Source organism: Lepus europaeus, chromosome 10, assembly GCF_033115175.1.
Source record: "Lepus europaeus isolate LE1 chromosome 10, mLepTim1.pri, whole genome shotgun sequence".
In the NCBI taxonomy this organism is placed as follows: domain Eukaryota; kingdom Metazoa; phylum Chordata; class Mammalia; order Lagomorpha; family Leporidae; genus Lepus; species Lepus europaeus.
The window spans coordinates 10,632,995-10,650,511 of record NC_084836.1 but is presented as its reverse complement, the minus strand read 5'-3'; the positions used below and the strand labels follow the sequence as shown (position 1 = coordinate 10,650,511).

The window sequence follows — 17,517 nt, the reverse complement described above, 5'->3', positions numbered from 1 at the left end:
CTGGGTAGCCCCAAAAATAAACTAACCAAAGGGCCTGTGAAAGGCCACTGACTGCTTCCCTTCTCCCAGGGCCCAGCCATCAGCAACCTCCTTAGGCGTGCGGGGCTATCCCAGAGCTCACGGCCTCCTCAGAGGAAGTGGCCTGGCTCGGTCCAGCATCTGCAGCAGCGCCGCCCAGCTCCTACTGGACTGCACCCGGAGCCCGACGTGGGGTGTACACAGGTTCTATCCGGACAGTCCTACTTCTCCCCCATTTTCACTTCTTTCACAACAGTAAGAAAATGTCCCCAACTGCTAAGCTCTCCAGTACCAAGACAGTCTCCACAGCAGGGGCAGCTGTGATGGTCAAATGAGAAGAGGTGGCAGTGATGGGACGGTGCGTGTGACACGCTGGCGCATGGCCGTGGCGGCGGGACGGGCGCTGGCTCTGGGGAAGTGCTGGCACGTGTGGGATGTGACTGTGCACTGCTGAGGTGGCAGGGCTTAGATCACACGCTCACAAGTCTCGATTGTCCAAAAAAGCCTCTGTTCCCATCTCTAACGTGGAGCTGGAATGGTTAGTATAATTCAATGTTTTCACTGCAATCCACAATCTGATTGGTTGGCAGGTCACACTGGCACTCCTACCTGAGGTATTTTAGCGCTAATGATTGGTTCCTGTAAGACTATTCTATAACAGAACACAGGAAGAGCAGTTCAAAAACACAGCTGTGGAGGGAAAACAATCATACAAAATGCCCGCTGAGGGCTCACCAGCCTTTTCTTTCCTTTGGATGCAAGCATGCTTTTCACAGGGGGAGCGTTGGGACAGTTTGTTACCCTCGTAAAAGGCAAATCGGGGCGAACTGTGCCTTTTCTACTGGCCAAAAAGCAGGGGGCCGGGTGGGCAGATCCTCCCAGCCCTATCATCTAGGTCTCTTTCCACACCATGGGCACGACTGCGAGAGAGCAGTGCTCCGGAGAGAAATGTGCCTGAAAGAGACAGAAAGGAAGAAGATGCTAGCAGGGCTCCCTGACTACGACACAACAGAGAAAGGGATTAAAAACAAAAACCAAACAAAAAGAAATCTCCTTATTCAGAGCAAGCCGAGTTTCCCTAATGTCTTTTCTCGGGCTCTGGTTCTGTGCACTCCTGAGAGCAGCTGAGCCCTCCACTCTCTAACCTGCCTTCCTGAGGGAATGAGAACGAGGCGCACGGAGAGACCTCCAGGGTGGGGCATGCAGAGGGAGGCAGGACAAACTCAGGGCAAGCGACAGTGTTCTGAAGAAGCAGCCCTCGCTCCCTCACATACGGGATTCCATTGGGCTCTTCGCATAACGCACACTTAGTTTTCTTTAGGGGGTTCAGACATTACTTGTGCAGTAGCAATCAACCTTCTCTCCCAAGTACCTCTGCTTAGGAACACAGCAATGATGCTAACGTTACAATCGACTGCTTTCGCCAAGGGCGTGCTGGTAAGAACCATCTTGGCCAGACCAGAGACTGCTTCCGCTCAGCTTGATGACGGGATCCAGTGAGCAGACACGGAAAATCAGGAGTGTTTTCCCAACAGGTTCAGAAAAATCTTCTCTCAATAAATCTTAGTTTATAAAGTAAGGAAATGAGGGAACCATAAACAAATATTTGGTTGGTTGACAAGTGGAAGTAGGCAATTCTGAACAAGATAGAACAGGCCATACTTTTAAAAAAACCTTGATTTACGAAATAATTCAAAAGGAAAAGCCTGCTCTAATAGCCTAGATTTCAAGAAAATAAATAACAGAAAGATGAGTTTCATGAACATGGAGACCAATGTACATGGAGAAGCCCATGCCCGTGCCACATGTGACCGTGTGCATTTAGAAATGGCTGATTTGGTGCGGAATGGGATGGACTCCCCCCGTCCCCAAGTTTCACTGTGAACGGGGGAAGAGAAAAATACGTTGTTACTTCTTGAAGCCCTTCAGAGGAAAGAGGTGGACTTCAGCTAAAGTACAGAGAGGTAATGTAACATGGATTAGTTGAGTTTTATGCTTGGCTATACGAGTAATTTATATGATTCTGGGTAAATCATAATCTGAGAGACTCATCTGTTAGGTTGGAGGGCTGGACCAAGTAGCACTATATTAAGGCCCAGGCTGAAGGCCTGCTCTGAATCGTGTGGCTCCGGAGTCACCTGTACTTTGGGGGACTGTATCCACCATCCTATCTCTACTTTCTGCACTACACAAATCTCTAAGTGTATTCTTAATCAGTACAGTGATCTTTGTGGCTTGCTAGAGAATCTCTGGCAGACAGTGGAAACAGTCACTAAGGAGGTACTCTTACTGATTCGGGGAGATCAGGGTAGAAAAAGTATTTCTAGGTAATTTCAACCTATCCCCTCAGAATAATCTCATGCTGACAAATTTTCCTAATAAAATCCTTTCTCAATCACGTGAGTAACTAGGTCAAGCTTGCCTTCAGAAAGTGACCACCTGGAAAGGTTCTCCTAGAAGACTTCAACATCAGAGACTCTGGGGGCTGATGCTGCGGTCCGGGGGTTAAGCCACCACTTGGGATGCTGGCATCCCATATCAGAGTGCCAGTTTGGGTCCGAGCTGTTCTGCTTCTGATCCAGCTCCTTGCTAATGTGCTTGGGAAAGCAGCAGCAAATGGCCCAAGTGCTTGGGCCCCTGCACCCACATGGGAGACCTGAATGGAGTTCCAGGCTCTTGGCTTCAGCCTGGTCCAGACCAGGCTCTTGTGGCCAGTTGGGGAATGACCCGGTGGATGGAAGACCACTTCATCTATATGTTAAGTAATATGTGGCAAATCAGTCCTAGAACTTCAGCTACAGCTACTTTAAATAATGAACTACATGTTAACATGGCAAGGAGGACAGGACTGCCAACCCTTTTTCAGGAAGGGGGCCCAGTGGCTGTGCCTCTGGCACTGAGTACCTGGTCCCTCTCATTACTGAAACTCTTCACTGGCATCTCCACCTCTTCTTCATTTCAGCCTCACAGTTTACGTTCTCTCAAAGCAGGTAAACAGGAAAACACACAATTCAGGTACTTACTGACACCTGCACAGACCGCAGCTCTAGTGGTCTACAGAGGGATGTGAAGTGAGAAGACAGGCAGAAAAGGGAAAGAGCTTTTACACGACTAAGCTAGTCCTGTTCATGTATGCACATGGTAGGACAGCAGGAAAAGACTTTAAACCTGCTGATCATCTCAGGGAAATTAGCGGACCACAGACATCTGTGGGCAGAGGGAAGGGAAAAGAATATGTCCAGTAGCCGGGCCCTAGCGACGATCAGGAGACCAGAGCTTAGTTTCTGCACCCAGGGGCAAGCGCAGTGGCAGAGAAGCATGCTTGCATTCTTCAATATATAAATGTATATATATATCCACAAGGAAAAAATTAAACAACATATTAAAAAGAAAACAAAACAAAACAACCAAACCAAACCAAAGAAACAGAAAAAAAAGGCTGGCTTGTCGGGGGTGGGGTCGAGAAGGCCCCAGTGTGTGTACTTACATAGAGGTCAGCACCGTAAAATCCGTCCTGGTAAACCACACTGCAGAAAATCCACACAAAAACAAAAACAAAAAAACAAAAGAACAGAAACACATTCCGGTTATTGAGGACGGCAGCATGCACATGCGCTCCACACAGCCAGGTGATGTATGAATACGGGCGGGGTGGGGCGGGGGCGGGCCGGGCCGGCGGGGCCAGGCGGGGCCCGGCGAGGGAGGCGGCAGTGTGTGCACACAGCACGCGGCGCCCGGACACGCGAGGAGGGCCGAGGGGGCAGACTGGGCCGAGCAGCCTGGCCATTTGGTCGTTAAAGGACAAGTGAGCCAGCAGCGAGCACTCCCCGAAGGGCCTGGAATCAGGGCCTGGAATCGGCTGTCCGAGACCTGCTGCTCTGGAAACATGAGCACCTTGTGTTTGGAGTAGTTTTTCAATGGGCTTGCTCAGGAGGAAGTTTTTCTTTAAAGAGCTTACAAAGGTGGGTTGTGGGGGCTGGGGCGGAAAAGGGTTTATATGTGAAAAAAAATGAACCCAAGGAACTCCACCAGTATCAATATGCAAAGTGTGCTTCAAAATGATGTTTAGCATTTTGTTTTCAGTTTCATAGCAATACGTAAATTTTTTTTCCTGATATCCATACATCACCTGCTTTTTACCCTGCACATTAGACATGCGATAAGATTTGGCTGATCACACAAGCATGCAAAGTATTATTATTCAGCATTTTAAGAACCAATGCAACACCTCAGAAAAACAAGTCAATCAATTCTGACCAAAGTAAACAGAGAAATGTAATTAAAAAAAAAAAAAAAAAAAACACAACCAAAAATACCCACAATGCATTGCTTTCACAAGCAGAGATAATGAGCTAAAGGTTAAGGTGATTGGTCCAAGGTCCAAGAATTGAAAGGTGCAGTGGGGATCCCAGATAGTAACAATATAATCCAGAGTGGGAAGGAGTAACTGGAAGATTTTAAGGGCTCTTTTTTGACCATAAGAGTTATACATGGAATTCTGAAAAATATAATGGACAGCTAAAGTCCTGGGCATGTCAAAGGATCATCCTGTCTTATTTAAAAGAATAAAACCAAGGAGGTAGCTGGTTAGAAACAATGGGTTTAATTTCCTGTAATAAATTTATGTCAAATAAACAATGCATGTCTGCCTCTCTCAATCCTGAGAAATATTACACTATTATTCTTAAAATAGGAATTCTCAACCTCATCAAGTACTTTTGTGCATATGTATAGAATTACCCCAAAAACATTATTTTGGGACCCAAAAGACATGGAACAGCTGTAGAGACAGAATATAAGACTTCCTTCTTCATATCTGTTAAGATCTGGGTATTTTAAATTAGATGATGCATTTATTGTTTATTCAACTTAACAAGATGGAAATTCTCATCACTAGACCTTCTCCATTACAATAACAAGCTGGCAAGTAAGGTCATTAAGTCATATTTTTACCTTGAATATGATAACTTGCTTCTTACAGGTAGCCAAGGTGTTTCTAATTTCCATTTCCAATGACTTCTGTTGTAGTTACAAGATGGCAGGGCCACACTTTGCAATGCCCCACACTGCATATCGCTGTGCCTTTGTGTTACACAACAGGCAAATCAAAATCATCAGTGATGGCCATTTAGCTAAGTTTTACTCATTTTCAGAGTCTCCAACTGTAGTTAAAGTCTGACATTAGAAAGTCATCTGTGTCTCAATTGCATTTTAGAAAAAAGAGACTTGTTTACAATGAGAAGGCTGATAAAATGGACAGCATGGAGGCCCAGCAGTGGTTAATTAATCTTCAATGTTTTCAGTAAAGGGATATATGCAAAGATTAAAAACCACTCCTTCTATAGGGAAGTGCTGGCATTAAAAACATGACTGTATTTTACCTTAAACTGAGTCACTTACTGGGAATATTTACTTACATTCTAGAAGAATTCAATATTCCCTGTATCAAATGCCACAAGGAATCTAGTACACAGTGATTAATGATGGAATTAGTTCACTAAGCTGAAAAGCAATTCTAGACCATTCCCCATAAAAATACTGGACTTATTCCTTGCCATCTTCCACGTAAACAGGTGGTTTAGTTAATAAAAAAGAAAACATGGGAATTAGTGTTCAATGTAATGCATAGAAATTGATGTGATTAGACATAAAGATAAAATATCTTTGAGCTAATAGATACCTGACACAGCCTTGGTAGAGAATGAGCTCTCAAGTTGGGCCAACACACTGAAATGACCTACATTGAACAGGAATGGATTCAGCCGCTTTGTCACGTAACTCAGGAAGGTCACACGACAGGGACGTCCCTTGTTTCTGGGGAGCGGTTCTCCTTGCAAACATGTAGTGAACGCTCTGGGATTTACATGGAAGACACTTCCTGACCAATTCTCCTAGTGTTTAGAGCTTCCAAAAGGTTCACTTTCATGCTTCCCTTGAGTATTTGTTGATGAAACAATACATCTTTATTCCCTTCTTTAAAAAGAGATGTCAGAGGTTGAAGGTCAAAGGTCAGGTTGAGAGAAAAAAAGATAAAATTAAAAGTAAGTGATGGCAGAAGATGGAGATGATGGAATGCATGGGATTGAAACATCTATAACTGCAAACAAAAGCTAATTTCTGAAGCAGTCCCCTTCCAGTTTTTCTTGGAGCCTGCCCACTTCAACATGCATACTTGCCTTGTCTAATAAAAATGCTTTAATTCTGTGGGATGGAGGGCTCCTAAGGGCATGTCCATTTGGTCTAGGAATGAGTGAGTGTTAGGTTAGTGCACCTCAAGGATAGCCAGTTTTGCTGGCAGAGAAGGACATACAGAGGAGGCTCTCTCCCTTTGTATTTTAACTAAGTGGCAGCTAATAGGCTTCTCTGCTGCTGTGGATTCCTCGGGAAGAGTACAGAAAAAAACCTGTCACAGGCAGAGAAAAGATGAAGAGGAGAAATGTCACATCTCTGTAGAGAGAAAGTCCTTGGTACAACTGACTTGTAAAAGTCCACTCTTTATAAAATATAATATATACTGCAGGCTGCTAACACTGAGAAGCAACTCATCATGAGGTCTGCGCCCTCACTCCTCCTCCCCGTTTGGTAACACGGATTTATTTGTTGCTATGGAATCATTCCACTGCTTGAGACACCTCCCGCACCAAAGCCAGGGGGAAGGGTGCTCAGCTCCGGCAGTTATCACCAGCATTCAGAAGCCAACTGCAGTTTAATTCTTCCTACGTCTCCCTTTCTCCCTTGAGTCAATCGGACTTGGTTCATCTTTGAATTAACCTCTTTTAGTCCGTTTCCTACAAAGAAAGCAAATCCATTGTGGGTAGCTAGCTCTGCTGCTCACCACCGGGCAGTGAAACCTAAGGGGAGGGCGCCCGCGACAGCCTCAGCCCCAGCGCAAGGTGGTGAGGCGGGTGGACACAGCAGATGCACTCTCGTGCTACAATCCCAAGCTCCTTTTTTGGTTCTCTAAAGTCGTGTTAATCCACATTCGTGCGCTGCTGCGTGAACTCATGCCAACACACTGCTAGGAAACACAAGACGCTCTGGCCACTATCTTAAGCCACTACCATGAGGGCTTAAGGTGGCCAAAATGAGGTTTTGTAAATTGACATCTTGTTACATTCTGATGATGACATATTTTGGTTCTTGCCATCTAATCCACTAATTTGTAAAAAAAAAAAAAAAAAAAAAAAAAAAAAAGGTTCTTTGAATGATCTCTGATGTGGCACGGCAACATCCCAGAAGTTATGAGAGGGCCACGGTATGCTCTATGGTCCAACCGCTTATGTTAGAAACATACTGATTTTGGAATCGAATGCTTACCCTGGGTAGGCGGGGATGGCTGTTGGAGGTACCGCTCGGACTGCACCGTACACCGTCCGCCCTCTGCCCCTCAGATGGGCTCCTCTGAAAGCGGCCGCCGTGGTGGCTGCAGTTGGGTAGGGAAAGCCAGGAACTAAAGGGAGACCCAAAATATGACAGAAATTTCAACTTGCATTCAATAGTAGGTACACTGTGGCAACCCGCAATGTGCAATTACAGAAAAGACCCGTATCACGCATTTCCTGAAGTGGTGGCCGCACCCCTACTCCATGCGCCCCCTAACCTGGGCCACGGAGCGAGAAAGAAATGGAAAGAGACCCAACACGACAAGTGAACGATCCCAGGCCTCCATCATTACAAATGGGCAGTCTTTGCTCCTTCCCAACTCCAGCCACAGCAGCTGGCGAGAAATGGGGCCGGAGGCTCTGAGAACCACTGTCATAGTGAGAGACACGATTTTCACCTCCCACAGACAGTTTGAATCAGGATGACGTCAGCTCTTTAACGGCGCAATTACTAGTCTTGTTTCCAAATATTATTGCGTGCATATAGTAATTATTCCTCAAAAGAGCAATCTGCTGTAGGCCGGTGTGTGGCACAGTGGGTAAAGCCACTGCCTGCAATGCCTGCATCCCGAATGGGTGCTGGGCTGAGTCCCAACTGCTCTGCTCTAATCCAGCTCCCTGCTAATGTGCCTGGGAGAGCGGCGGAAGATGGCCCAATTGTAAGGGCCTCTGTCACCATCCTGGAAGACCCAGAAGGAGCTCCTGGCCTCGGCCTGCCCATCCCTGGCCACTGCAGCTATCTGGGGAGTGAACCAGTGGGTGAAGATCTCTCTCTCTCTCTTTCTAACTCTGATTTTCAAATAGGTTAGTCAATCTTTAAAAATAAAATAATGGCCGGCGTCGTGGCTCACTAGGCTAATCCTCCACCTGCAGCGCCAGCACCCCAGATTCTAGTCCCGATCGGGGCACTGGATCTAGTCCTTGGGCCCTGCACCCGCATAGGAGACCAGGAGAAGCACCTGGCTCCTGGCTTCAGATCGGCGCAGCACGCCGGCCATAGTGGCCATTTGGGGGGGTGAACCAATGGAAAGGAAGACCTTTCTCTCTCTTTCTCTCACTAACTCTGCCTGTCAATAATAATAATAATAATAATAATAACCCTTTGGAATTTTCACAGGATGCCAACTTCCAAGGCACACGTTATCTTTAGCTATTTCCTATGTGTCAATCTCCTTTACTTGCAAAGTTTTAAGCCAGAAATGTCCAGTTGGAGGGAAACTGCTCCTGCCTGCTGCTTCAGCCCTTGGAAGAGGCACACGCTTCCGAGGTGCTGCTTTCCAGACGCCAGCCTTGGGGAAGCAGGCCAATGTTGCTTCCAGGTTCGCTGAATCCTGCTTAATGATACCTCGGGAGTAAAATGGCTCAGGTCAAGGTGACTCCAGAGACAACAGGAGAGCGGAGGGTCGTCAGAAACAGCGACCCCGAGGTGGGAGCGCGCGAGGCTGACGGGCGGAGGGCCCGCATCACACGCTCGGCACCCACTCCTCCTGCTGCTTCCTTCACCACCAGTGCACACTGGAACACTCTCCATGCCTCCCACCCCCGACTGCACAACTGTTTTTGTGTCATGGCTGGGAAGATTCTAGCACAGGAGAGCGCGAAGAGGGCATCCTGACAGTGTTTAGTCTCCTTCCCAAGAATGTGTCCTTGGAGCCGACGCTGTGGGTAAAGGCTCCGCCTGCAGCGCCGGCATCCCATAGGGGCTGGTTCATGTCCTGGCTGCTCCTCTTCAGATCCAGCTCTCTGCTGTGGCCTGGGAAAGCAGCGGAAGATGGCCCACATGCCTGAACCCCTGCACCCACATGGGAGACCTAGAAGAAGCTCCTGGCTTCGGATTGGCTCAGCTCTGGCCATTGTGACATTTGAGGAGTGAACCAGTGGATGGAAGACCTCACTGTCTCTCCCCCTCTCTCTGTAACTCAAATAAATAAATAAAATCTTAAAAAAAGAAAAAGAAAAGAATGCGTCCTTGCTGTTTCCATACTGTTCACGCACACACCTGTGCCAGGCCAGCATAGGGTACTTACTGATTAGAGGAATGTAAGTGTTGATGCCCCCTCGTCCTGAGAGGGGCACTGCTGCTTCGTTGCCTAGGGACACATCTGCTTGGAAGCTGGATGCTGATTGCGATAAAAAAATTAAAAATGCAAAACGGTTATAAGGAACAACAGCTGGAAAAGCAGCAGAGGCTGTTAAACTGTAAAGTGCAGACATTAACATCAATACTACCTGCATACAATTCGGGGCCGTAGACAGCGCCGACCACTGGGCTTAGTTTCCAACCTGAAACGCAAGAGACGACAGTGAGCCTTTCGTGACATGAGCGACCACCACACGCCAAGCCGCTTCGGGTCTCCCGGGCCCATTTCTGCTGTGACCAAGTTGGCTGCAGAGAGCAGCTGAAGTTCAGGGGAGAGGGTGAGGGCACTGCAGGACCAGCAGAGAGTGGGTCATGGGGCGGGGGCTGGGGCGGTGAATCAGGGAGGGATGAGAGGAAGACACGGAAACACAGAGAAACGCTGGCGTTTGGTCTAGTGCCCTCACAGAGCTAACCCTGTAGGCTCTTTCTCGGTTTAGGCAAGGCAAAGGCGGCGGATGTCACTCTCTCTCCTACGTCCTCTTAACGCTCCGGCTGTCTGAAGAGGGCACCCTGTGACTGACTGCAAATTTGCCCTGCAACTGGGATTCTGTTTAGGCTATGCTGGCATTGTGGGTAAAGGGAAGCCCCCGTTGACTGGGATTTACCACCAGGGTTTCACCAGGTGAAAAAGGAGACACAAAATTCAAGGTGCATTCCCCACGTCCGCGAACATCTCCTGGGGCTCTGACTCGCAGGGGGCACACTGACGTTAACCACACTGTGAGAACAACGCTGCAGACCGCTACCAAACGGAACTTAGATATTTCCGTTTTCCCAAACGTAGTTGATGTCATCTGTATTTTGTGTCTCTCTCTGTTTTTTTTTTTGTGTGTGTGTGTTTTTTTTTTTACATTTAAAGGAATACAGAGTAAAAAAAAAAAAAAAAGAAAAATATACTGCTCACTGGTAGTAAATGTGTAGAATTCCAGATGAACATTCTCATCAATAAATGTTTTATGTATCATAAGCAAACACACACTATTCCTATTTTCCTGTAAGACTGGCTTTTTGTTGAGCTTTAGGTATTATCTTAAGCCCCTCACACAGTGCCACTTCTGCTTTATACATATTTGAATGGCAAAAAGAAAAGGCCAATTCTACTGAAATTATCGGATTTAAATGGCCACAAGCAAAGACATTACTCAAGAGAAAACATATTCAATCTGAATCAACCCAGTCTCTCATTCATCATATCAGGATGGCAGTCTCTTCATTGTTCAGTGTAAGACTCTGGCAAAACTGCAGTTCAAGTTCTGGAATTCTAAGAGTGTGGACGTTCTGCACTGCTTCTACACAGGTTAAGTGACTCCAGCCAACATAAATGAAAACGCTGCGAATTCACCAGAAGCCACCTTGCACGCTGTTCTCGGGGCCCTGGACACAACAGTGCCGGCTTCTTCAATATTAGGTGTGGGTGAGCATGTTGCGCAGCTGTTAAGTCTCAGCTACTCTGCTTCTGATACTAGGCTCAAATATTGGTTCAGAATAATATTTTCAAAATATTTTTCTTTTATACAAATGGTATTATTTCCTAAGCAGCTCCATATAGTGGATGCACATTCATAGTTATTAACAGGGCATTTTTAGTTTCATATAATCCTCAATGCATTTCCACAGGTGTCATCTGACCTTCAAAAAAACCCAGAGAGGAAGACAAGACAGGTACCACGCCTGTGGCCTCGGGGAAGGGCTATACTTTCCAAGCCATATTTCCCAAATAATCAGTCTGAAGGGCTGCACTCTGATGGTTTCTAAAGAGCTTCCTGGTGCTGAAACGTTGTCGTGGCCAAGTTACAGATGTGAAAACAGACCTAGACAGACGAAGAATGGATCCACTGATACAGCACAAAATGAAGACTCAAATCTAGAATCGAATTCCTGTCTTCCGAATGCGGGCTCTTCCTGTCACACAGCTTTCCCTAAACCTAAAGGAAATCTGACGTCCTGTGCCTCCCTTGCTGTTCTGTTTACGGTGGGTTTTTATCAAGATTGTACAAGTGTTTCTGTGACAGCAGTGAAATCGAGAAGAGGTGAAGTGGGAGGTGGTGCATCACATGACTACATCACAGGCCAGGCAGGTCGAATGCACTTTATGCCGACAAATTCGCATCAGCTGTGTGAAAAGCTGGGCTGGCGATAGAAACTCCATGGGGTATGCACATACTGCTATATTTCTATTTGAGTTAAGCTATTAGTAGCACATATCAGCACCAACATAGTGTCCCACAGGGTTCAAACTTTTCGGGCCAAGGTAGAGGTGCAGACCTTCAGCTGGGTCCTTACCCACCCAGGTTCCTCTTCCCCACGTTGGCTTCATACAGCACCATTTGCAAAAACTGCTGTGCTACACAGGAAAATGACCCATCTCATTTAGGAAACAGGAGTTTATATTAAATTTGATGACTGATATAAAAGCTCTCTTTTTATTAGGACAAATTATTCATAAAAATGTTCCTTCTCAATGATAAACATTCGTAAAACTTACATGAAATAGAAATACACACACACACACATCCCATGGCAGCTATCTCTGGGCCTTGTAAGATGAACAAGGTGGGGGGCCCAGCGCTGTGGTGTAGCAGGTGAAGCCACCGTCTGTGATGCCGGTGTCCCATATGGGTTCAAGTTCCAGGCTTAGCTAATGTACCTGGGAAAGCAGTGGGAGATGGTTCAAGTCCCTGGGCCTCTGCATCCATGTGGGAGACCCAGATGGAGCTTCTGGCTTTGGCCTGGCCCAGCCCCAGCCATTGTGGCCATTTGGGAAGTGAACCAGTGGATGCAGGGTTCCTCTCTCTCTGTCTCTCCCTCTAACTCTGCCTTTCAAATAAAGTAATTTTTTTTTTTTAAAGAGAAGAGGAAGGGGTCCAGAGTTATAAATACTATTTATCCTTTGAGATTACTCCATTCATGACTGGATGAAGAGGAGTCAGCAGTGCAAGTGAGAGCCGGTGGCATCCAGGACATCGTGGACAAGCCTAACTCAGCACAAAGAACGACAGCACCTGAAAGGAGGGTGTGCAACGGGGCAGTGCCACAGTGGGATGCTGGCATCCCATGTCAGAGTGCCAGTGCAAGTCCTGGCTGCTCTGCTTCCGACCCAGCTCCCTGATAATCTGCCTGCGTAGGCAGGGGATGATGGCCCGAGTGCTCAGGCTCCTGCCATCCCTGTGGGAGAGCCAGACAGAATTCCTGGCTCCTGTCTTCAGCCTGGCCCACCCCTGCTTGTTGCAGCCATTTGGGGAGTGAACCAGTAGATGGAAGACCTCTGTCTTTAATATACTGCCTTTCAAATAAATAAATACATCTTACAAAGAAAAAAAAGAGGGTGTTCTAATTAGGGCCTAATTTAGGTTAATGTGCAACCTCAAATGGCACAGTCAAACCTGAAGATGAATTTCACAGGCAGCACCTTAATTACTCAAAACTTTAGCTCTACTCTAATGGAAAAGTGAATCTGTACAGATAATTACTCTGCTTGGTAAACAGCCTACTTCGCTGTAAGCTAAACAAGCTGTCTCACAGTTGAAAGAGATTCGTAGCAGCTCAGATGTTCACAGGCGAACGGAAGAGCTCTCCTTAGGAAGCCGATCTGCAGTCTTACCATTTGCATACGGTGTGACCATCTTCTTGTTGGTCATTACGCGTGCTGTAGCATTATTCACCTGCAGGCAGCAAGTGGAAAGAAGGGGCAGGCAAGCAGAAGACCACGTTAGGGAATGTGGAGTTGCTCATCCAACAACACAGTACTTAGTTTAAATCATAAACTTCTGAGAGCATTGATTTAAATAATTAATATGATAATAGACAATATTAATATATAGTACTTTAATTAAAGTGCTCATTAAATGAGGCTAACAAGAGTAAAATGCAGTTTCTTGGTCTCCAGATGGAAGACTATCGCTAACCTCCCAGTGCTCCAAAGAAAAACACGTGCACATTCTTGGGAGAGGTCTTAAATTGAAAAGCGTCTGCATTAAGGAACATATGGAAAAAAATGGTAAACTGTATAGGAAAATCAAGCTGGAAGTTCATTAACAAACAGAGGCTTGCCACTGTATCGTAAAGTAGGCCGGCAGGAAAATGACAGGTCTGATGGCGTCACCTGTCTTCACGCTCAGCATTTTTGACGGCTGTCTGAGATTTTACTGTCTGGGGTCAGCAAACAGATGCAGAAACCCAGACGCACGCCGGCAGTCTTCAGGCCCATCCTGAATTTTCCAGACTACGTGATCTAGAAAGAATAAAATTTTCAGAGGGCCTTTCAAATAGGCACTTACAGGAAGTGGAAAATAAGGCGCTGTTTATTTCATGCTCTGGTAGCCTCCACCCTCGTTCCAGAACTGCTTAAGTGAAGCACGCTCAGGACTGAGATGGCGAGAGGACTAAGAGGAGCAGAGGAGAGGAGGATGGCCCTCGCAGCCAGGGCAGCACAGCGCTTGGCGGGGCAAAGCCTCACCACACAGCGTGATCATGAAACACGCCGAGTGCAAGCGGAACCACAACAATATTTTGCCTCTTGGAATTTACATGGTGGTAAATTTGCCTAGTGGTAGGAAAAGACCAACTTCAGGTAGAAGTGGAACTGGACAATCTCTGATTGTGCCTTTTAAGATTAGCACAGTCCTCCTGCTTGGTGAGGACAGCGCTTGAAACTCCATTTACTCTAGTTTGACCCGCAAATGAAACAAACATTTCACATTTAGAAAGAAAGAATGGGCTACAACAATGATGAGACTGAGAGCATGCGTTAAAACACTCACACACACAAATAAAAGGAAGAAAAAAACAGAATCAGTTTTGGAAAGAAGGGAGAAGTGAAGAGCGAGGGTGGCACAGACAAGGACCAGAATGGAGCGAGAGCTTGTAGCAGCTGCTAGAGCAGAAAGCAACCAAGCGCTTGAAGGCGAAATGGCCAGAACCGAGTCAGAAACCACCAGTCAGCGAAGGAGACCAGGGCTGCGTGTGACAGGGAGGGCGGGGAAGGAAGGGCGCGGCGCGGGGCAGGGGCAGGGATCTGGGTAAAGACTCTGAAGGCAGCGAGGGAGAAGAGAAGGGGAGCAGGTCGCGAGTCACGGGCAAGAAGGAGCCCCCAAGCGCAAAGGAAGAACAGTCAGGGCTACAAACAGAGGCGGGGAGGGCGGGGAGGGCAGGGAGAGCATTAATAAAACCAGCCAAACTGGAGTCCAGTAACTCTGAGTAAGATGTGCAAGGGGGCAAATCACCATGAGTCAGTAATCAGACAGCTCAGACTGCTACAAAACAATATGTACATCCAAAGTCCAGGCGGCATTAACAACAGCATTGGAAATAAAAGGGGGAGGAAAAGGGAGAGGAACAACAAGTCAAATCACATTCTGTAGTGTTAATGTGAGATGGCAGATGGACTTTTTCTTTCTTAATTGTTTTGTAATTACATTTTTAAAAGCTTCTTCTCTAGTGCTTCGGTTTCACTTACCGCCAACGGGCACCAGCGCCAGCGCTGTGTATAGTTACCATGGAAAGAGGGAGTCAAGTGAAGGGCCCTAAATCTACACCATTGGAAAGGGGGGAGAAAGCAAAATATGCAGACATCTTACTCAAAACAGTGGCTTTCATATTTAATACTTTTAAAAATTGGGAAAGGGGAAAGGAGCCAGTTAACCTTCACTGCGTTACCAAGAAGGGCTGGTGACCCCAGGGGGCTGCTGGAACGCAGTCACGGCACTTTGGCCAGCCAGTCGCAGCCCTCTGCCCGAGGACTTCCTCCACGGGCCTGCAGAACGCACTGCTGGAGCCCTGGTTTCCAGACGACATTAGAAAGCAACTGAGTTCTTGATTCTTTCCTCCCCCACCATCTTGAGCATCTCTGTTCTGTGCCTGTCACACGCACATGGAGGCGAACTGGTCTCCCGAGAGGAACAGGGGATGGGCTGGTCCCTGGACTCATTACCGAACCCAGTGTTATCACTTGGATAGGTTTTCAGACATTGTAAAAGTTAGTTTTGTTTAGGCCTGACCACAGGAATTCAGAGTCTTGCAAACTGAAGCAAAGGAAAAAAATCAAGAGAGCAGAAGGATGAACATTTTGGTGGAGGGAAAAAAAGTAAGTGAAGAACAAATACACGCACGCGCACACACTCACGCACAGAAATTAAAGCCCCACGGGACCAGAGGGCAGGGGAAGGCGGACAGCAGTGTTACTTTGATACATTTTAATGCACGAAGGTGAAGAGCACAGAAACACACGCACACAAGTGTGGGCGCACACACAGAGACAGGGCTCCAGATGGGAAGTCAGTGAAGCAATACAAAAACAAAGAAATAAAAATATAAACCAGAAATGGAATTACTGAAGACATGCACCTCGATTTTACGGCCCTCTACCACGGTGCCGTGCAATTTCTCCCTGGCCCTGTCTGCATCGGCACTAGTCTCGAAAGTTACGAACCCGAATCCCTGCATGCAGCGGGAGAAGGGGGAAAACATGCACATCGTTACGTTGAATACTGATCTCTCGGCGAACAGAGAAAAATACCACAGTATGAAACTGACGTCAGCAGCACCTCAGCAACACTCTCCCAAAGTCACATTTGGGTCATGCATATTTCATAAAGGGAAATTAAACCCAATAAAAGAATAAGGAGCTGTAATAATAACAACAGTTTAATTAAGAACAATAATAACAATACCAAAATAAAATACAGAGCATGTGAGGCCAGACCAAAATTAAGGTATAGAGTTTCTCGGGTCAAACTATTCAACCAAGAATTGGCACCTTTTTTTTTTTTTTTTAATGTGCTGCCTTTCTTTCTTAATTGATGCTGCTAATGTACATGTCCCTATGTAATATAAAGAGTGTACGTAGCCTGATTCTCTGACATCTAAAATCTGTTATTCCCCATGAGATCTGACACTCAGGTTCGATCACCGCATAATGAGGTTTGCCAGAAGTCAGGATCTCTTCAGCCCCACTTTGCCTGTCGCTCCTGTCACCACTCACTGCTCTGTGCACAGGAGCCCTGACATACAATTCTGTAGGTGCTGGGTGCAGAAGGGAAGACGCTCACGTCCTTCCGAGCAAATGAAAAAGCACGAAAGCAGTCTGTCCATTACGACTTTTCTTCAGTGCCGTTTTACTTGGAGTAAACATCCGTGCAGTGGAGCTTCAGAAAATCGCTAACCCGAACCTGCCTCAGTGACACATCTGTTGATGTCTATGTTTATTGTTAAACGTATCAGTGATGTCCACTTATAGAGAAGAAAAGGAACAGCCAACAGGCACTGGGAGTGAGCTAACTACATTGAGTTAGAATTCATTTATTTGTCCCTGGTAGGTGCTACAAATCTAAGAGTGGAGGTTTACTGTATTGAGCAGGGAGCTCAGGCGACAACTTCCCTCCACACTCCCTCTGGTCACATCCATGGACTTCACAGTGAGCAGGGTTACTTTGTACTCCCGTGACTATGTCATAAAGCATCTAATCAGCTTTATCCCAGGTGTTTTGTCTTTATTTTCCCACTCTGCAACTACAATTTTGCAGATAATGTCTCCAGTTACTTATATCTAAGGAGTGGTAAATTCTGAGGACTTTCTGAAAAGTCCTCATCTCCTAACAGCCTTGTCCCTCTCGCTCCTTTGGAACACTCCACTGTAGAACTAACCCAGGACCTTGGTTTTTCCTGAAGTTCTGCCTTGCTGCTTAAAACCAGGAGCATTTCTGTATACACAACACAGAGATAAACTGTGCATTGTTCAATGAGAAGATTACACGAGAGCAAATCCATCATTCTGAAGGATCAGATTACTCAGCATTCTAAATGAGTTTATGGCTCAGTGGTGTCTGGAGGATTTCAAGGGATTGTTTCAGCCCACAACTGGGCTATCACCACAAACACCCTAGAAAGCACAATGCTCAGCTGATAACAGTTCTAAAATGTGTGTCGTCTGGAATGAAATACTATGGCTAATTTTAGTTAATACTCTCTTTTTTTCTTTTT

General features: G+C 46.4%; 1 protein-coding gene across 22 annotated transcripts in view; it reads right to left on the bottom strand.

Moving 5' to 3' along the window:
* The window catches only part of RBFOX2 (RNA binding fox-1 homolog 2), a 323,477-nt gene that overhangs the window by 12,629 nt on the left and 293,331 nt on the right, over window positions 1–17,517 (bottom strand). For 9 of the 22 annotated variants that reach the window (XM_062202910.1, XM_062202909.1, XM_062202919.1 and 6 more), the window contains 6 exons: window positions 15,883–15,975; window positions 13,142–13,202; window positions 9,630–9,683; window positions 9,428–9,520; window positions 7,336–7,480; window positions 628–670 (listed from right to left, as the gene is read on the bottom strand). In XM_062202910.1, the coding sequence (XP_062058894.1) occupies window positions 628–670; window positions 7,336–7,480; window positions 9,428–9,520; window positions 9,630–9,683; window positions 13,142–13,202; window positions 15,883–15,975 (489 nt within the window). Of the gene's footprint in view, window positions 1–627; window positions 671–3,505; window positions 3,546–7,335; window positions 7,481–9,427; window positions 9,521–9,629; window positions 9,684–13,141; window positions 13,203–15,882; window positions 15,976–17,517 lie in introns of all 22 variants that reach the window. The other 13 variants (XM_062202915.1, XM_062202921.1, XM_062202929.1 and 10 more) reach the window with 5 other exon arrangements.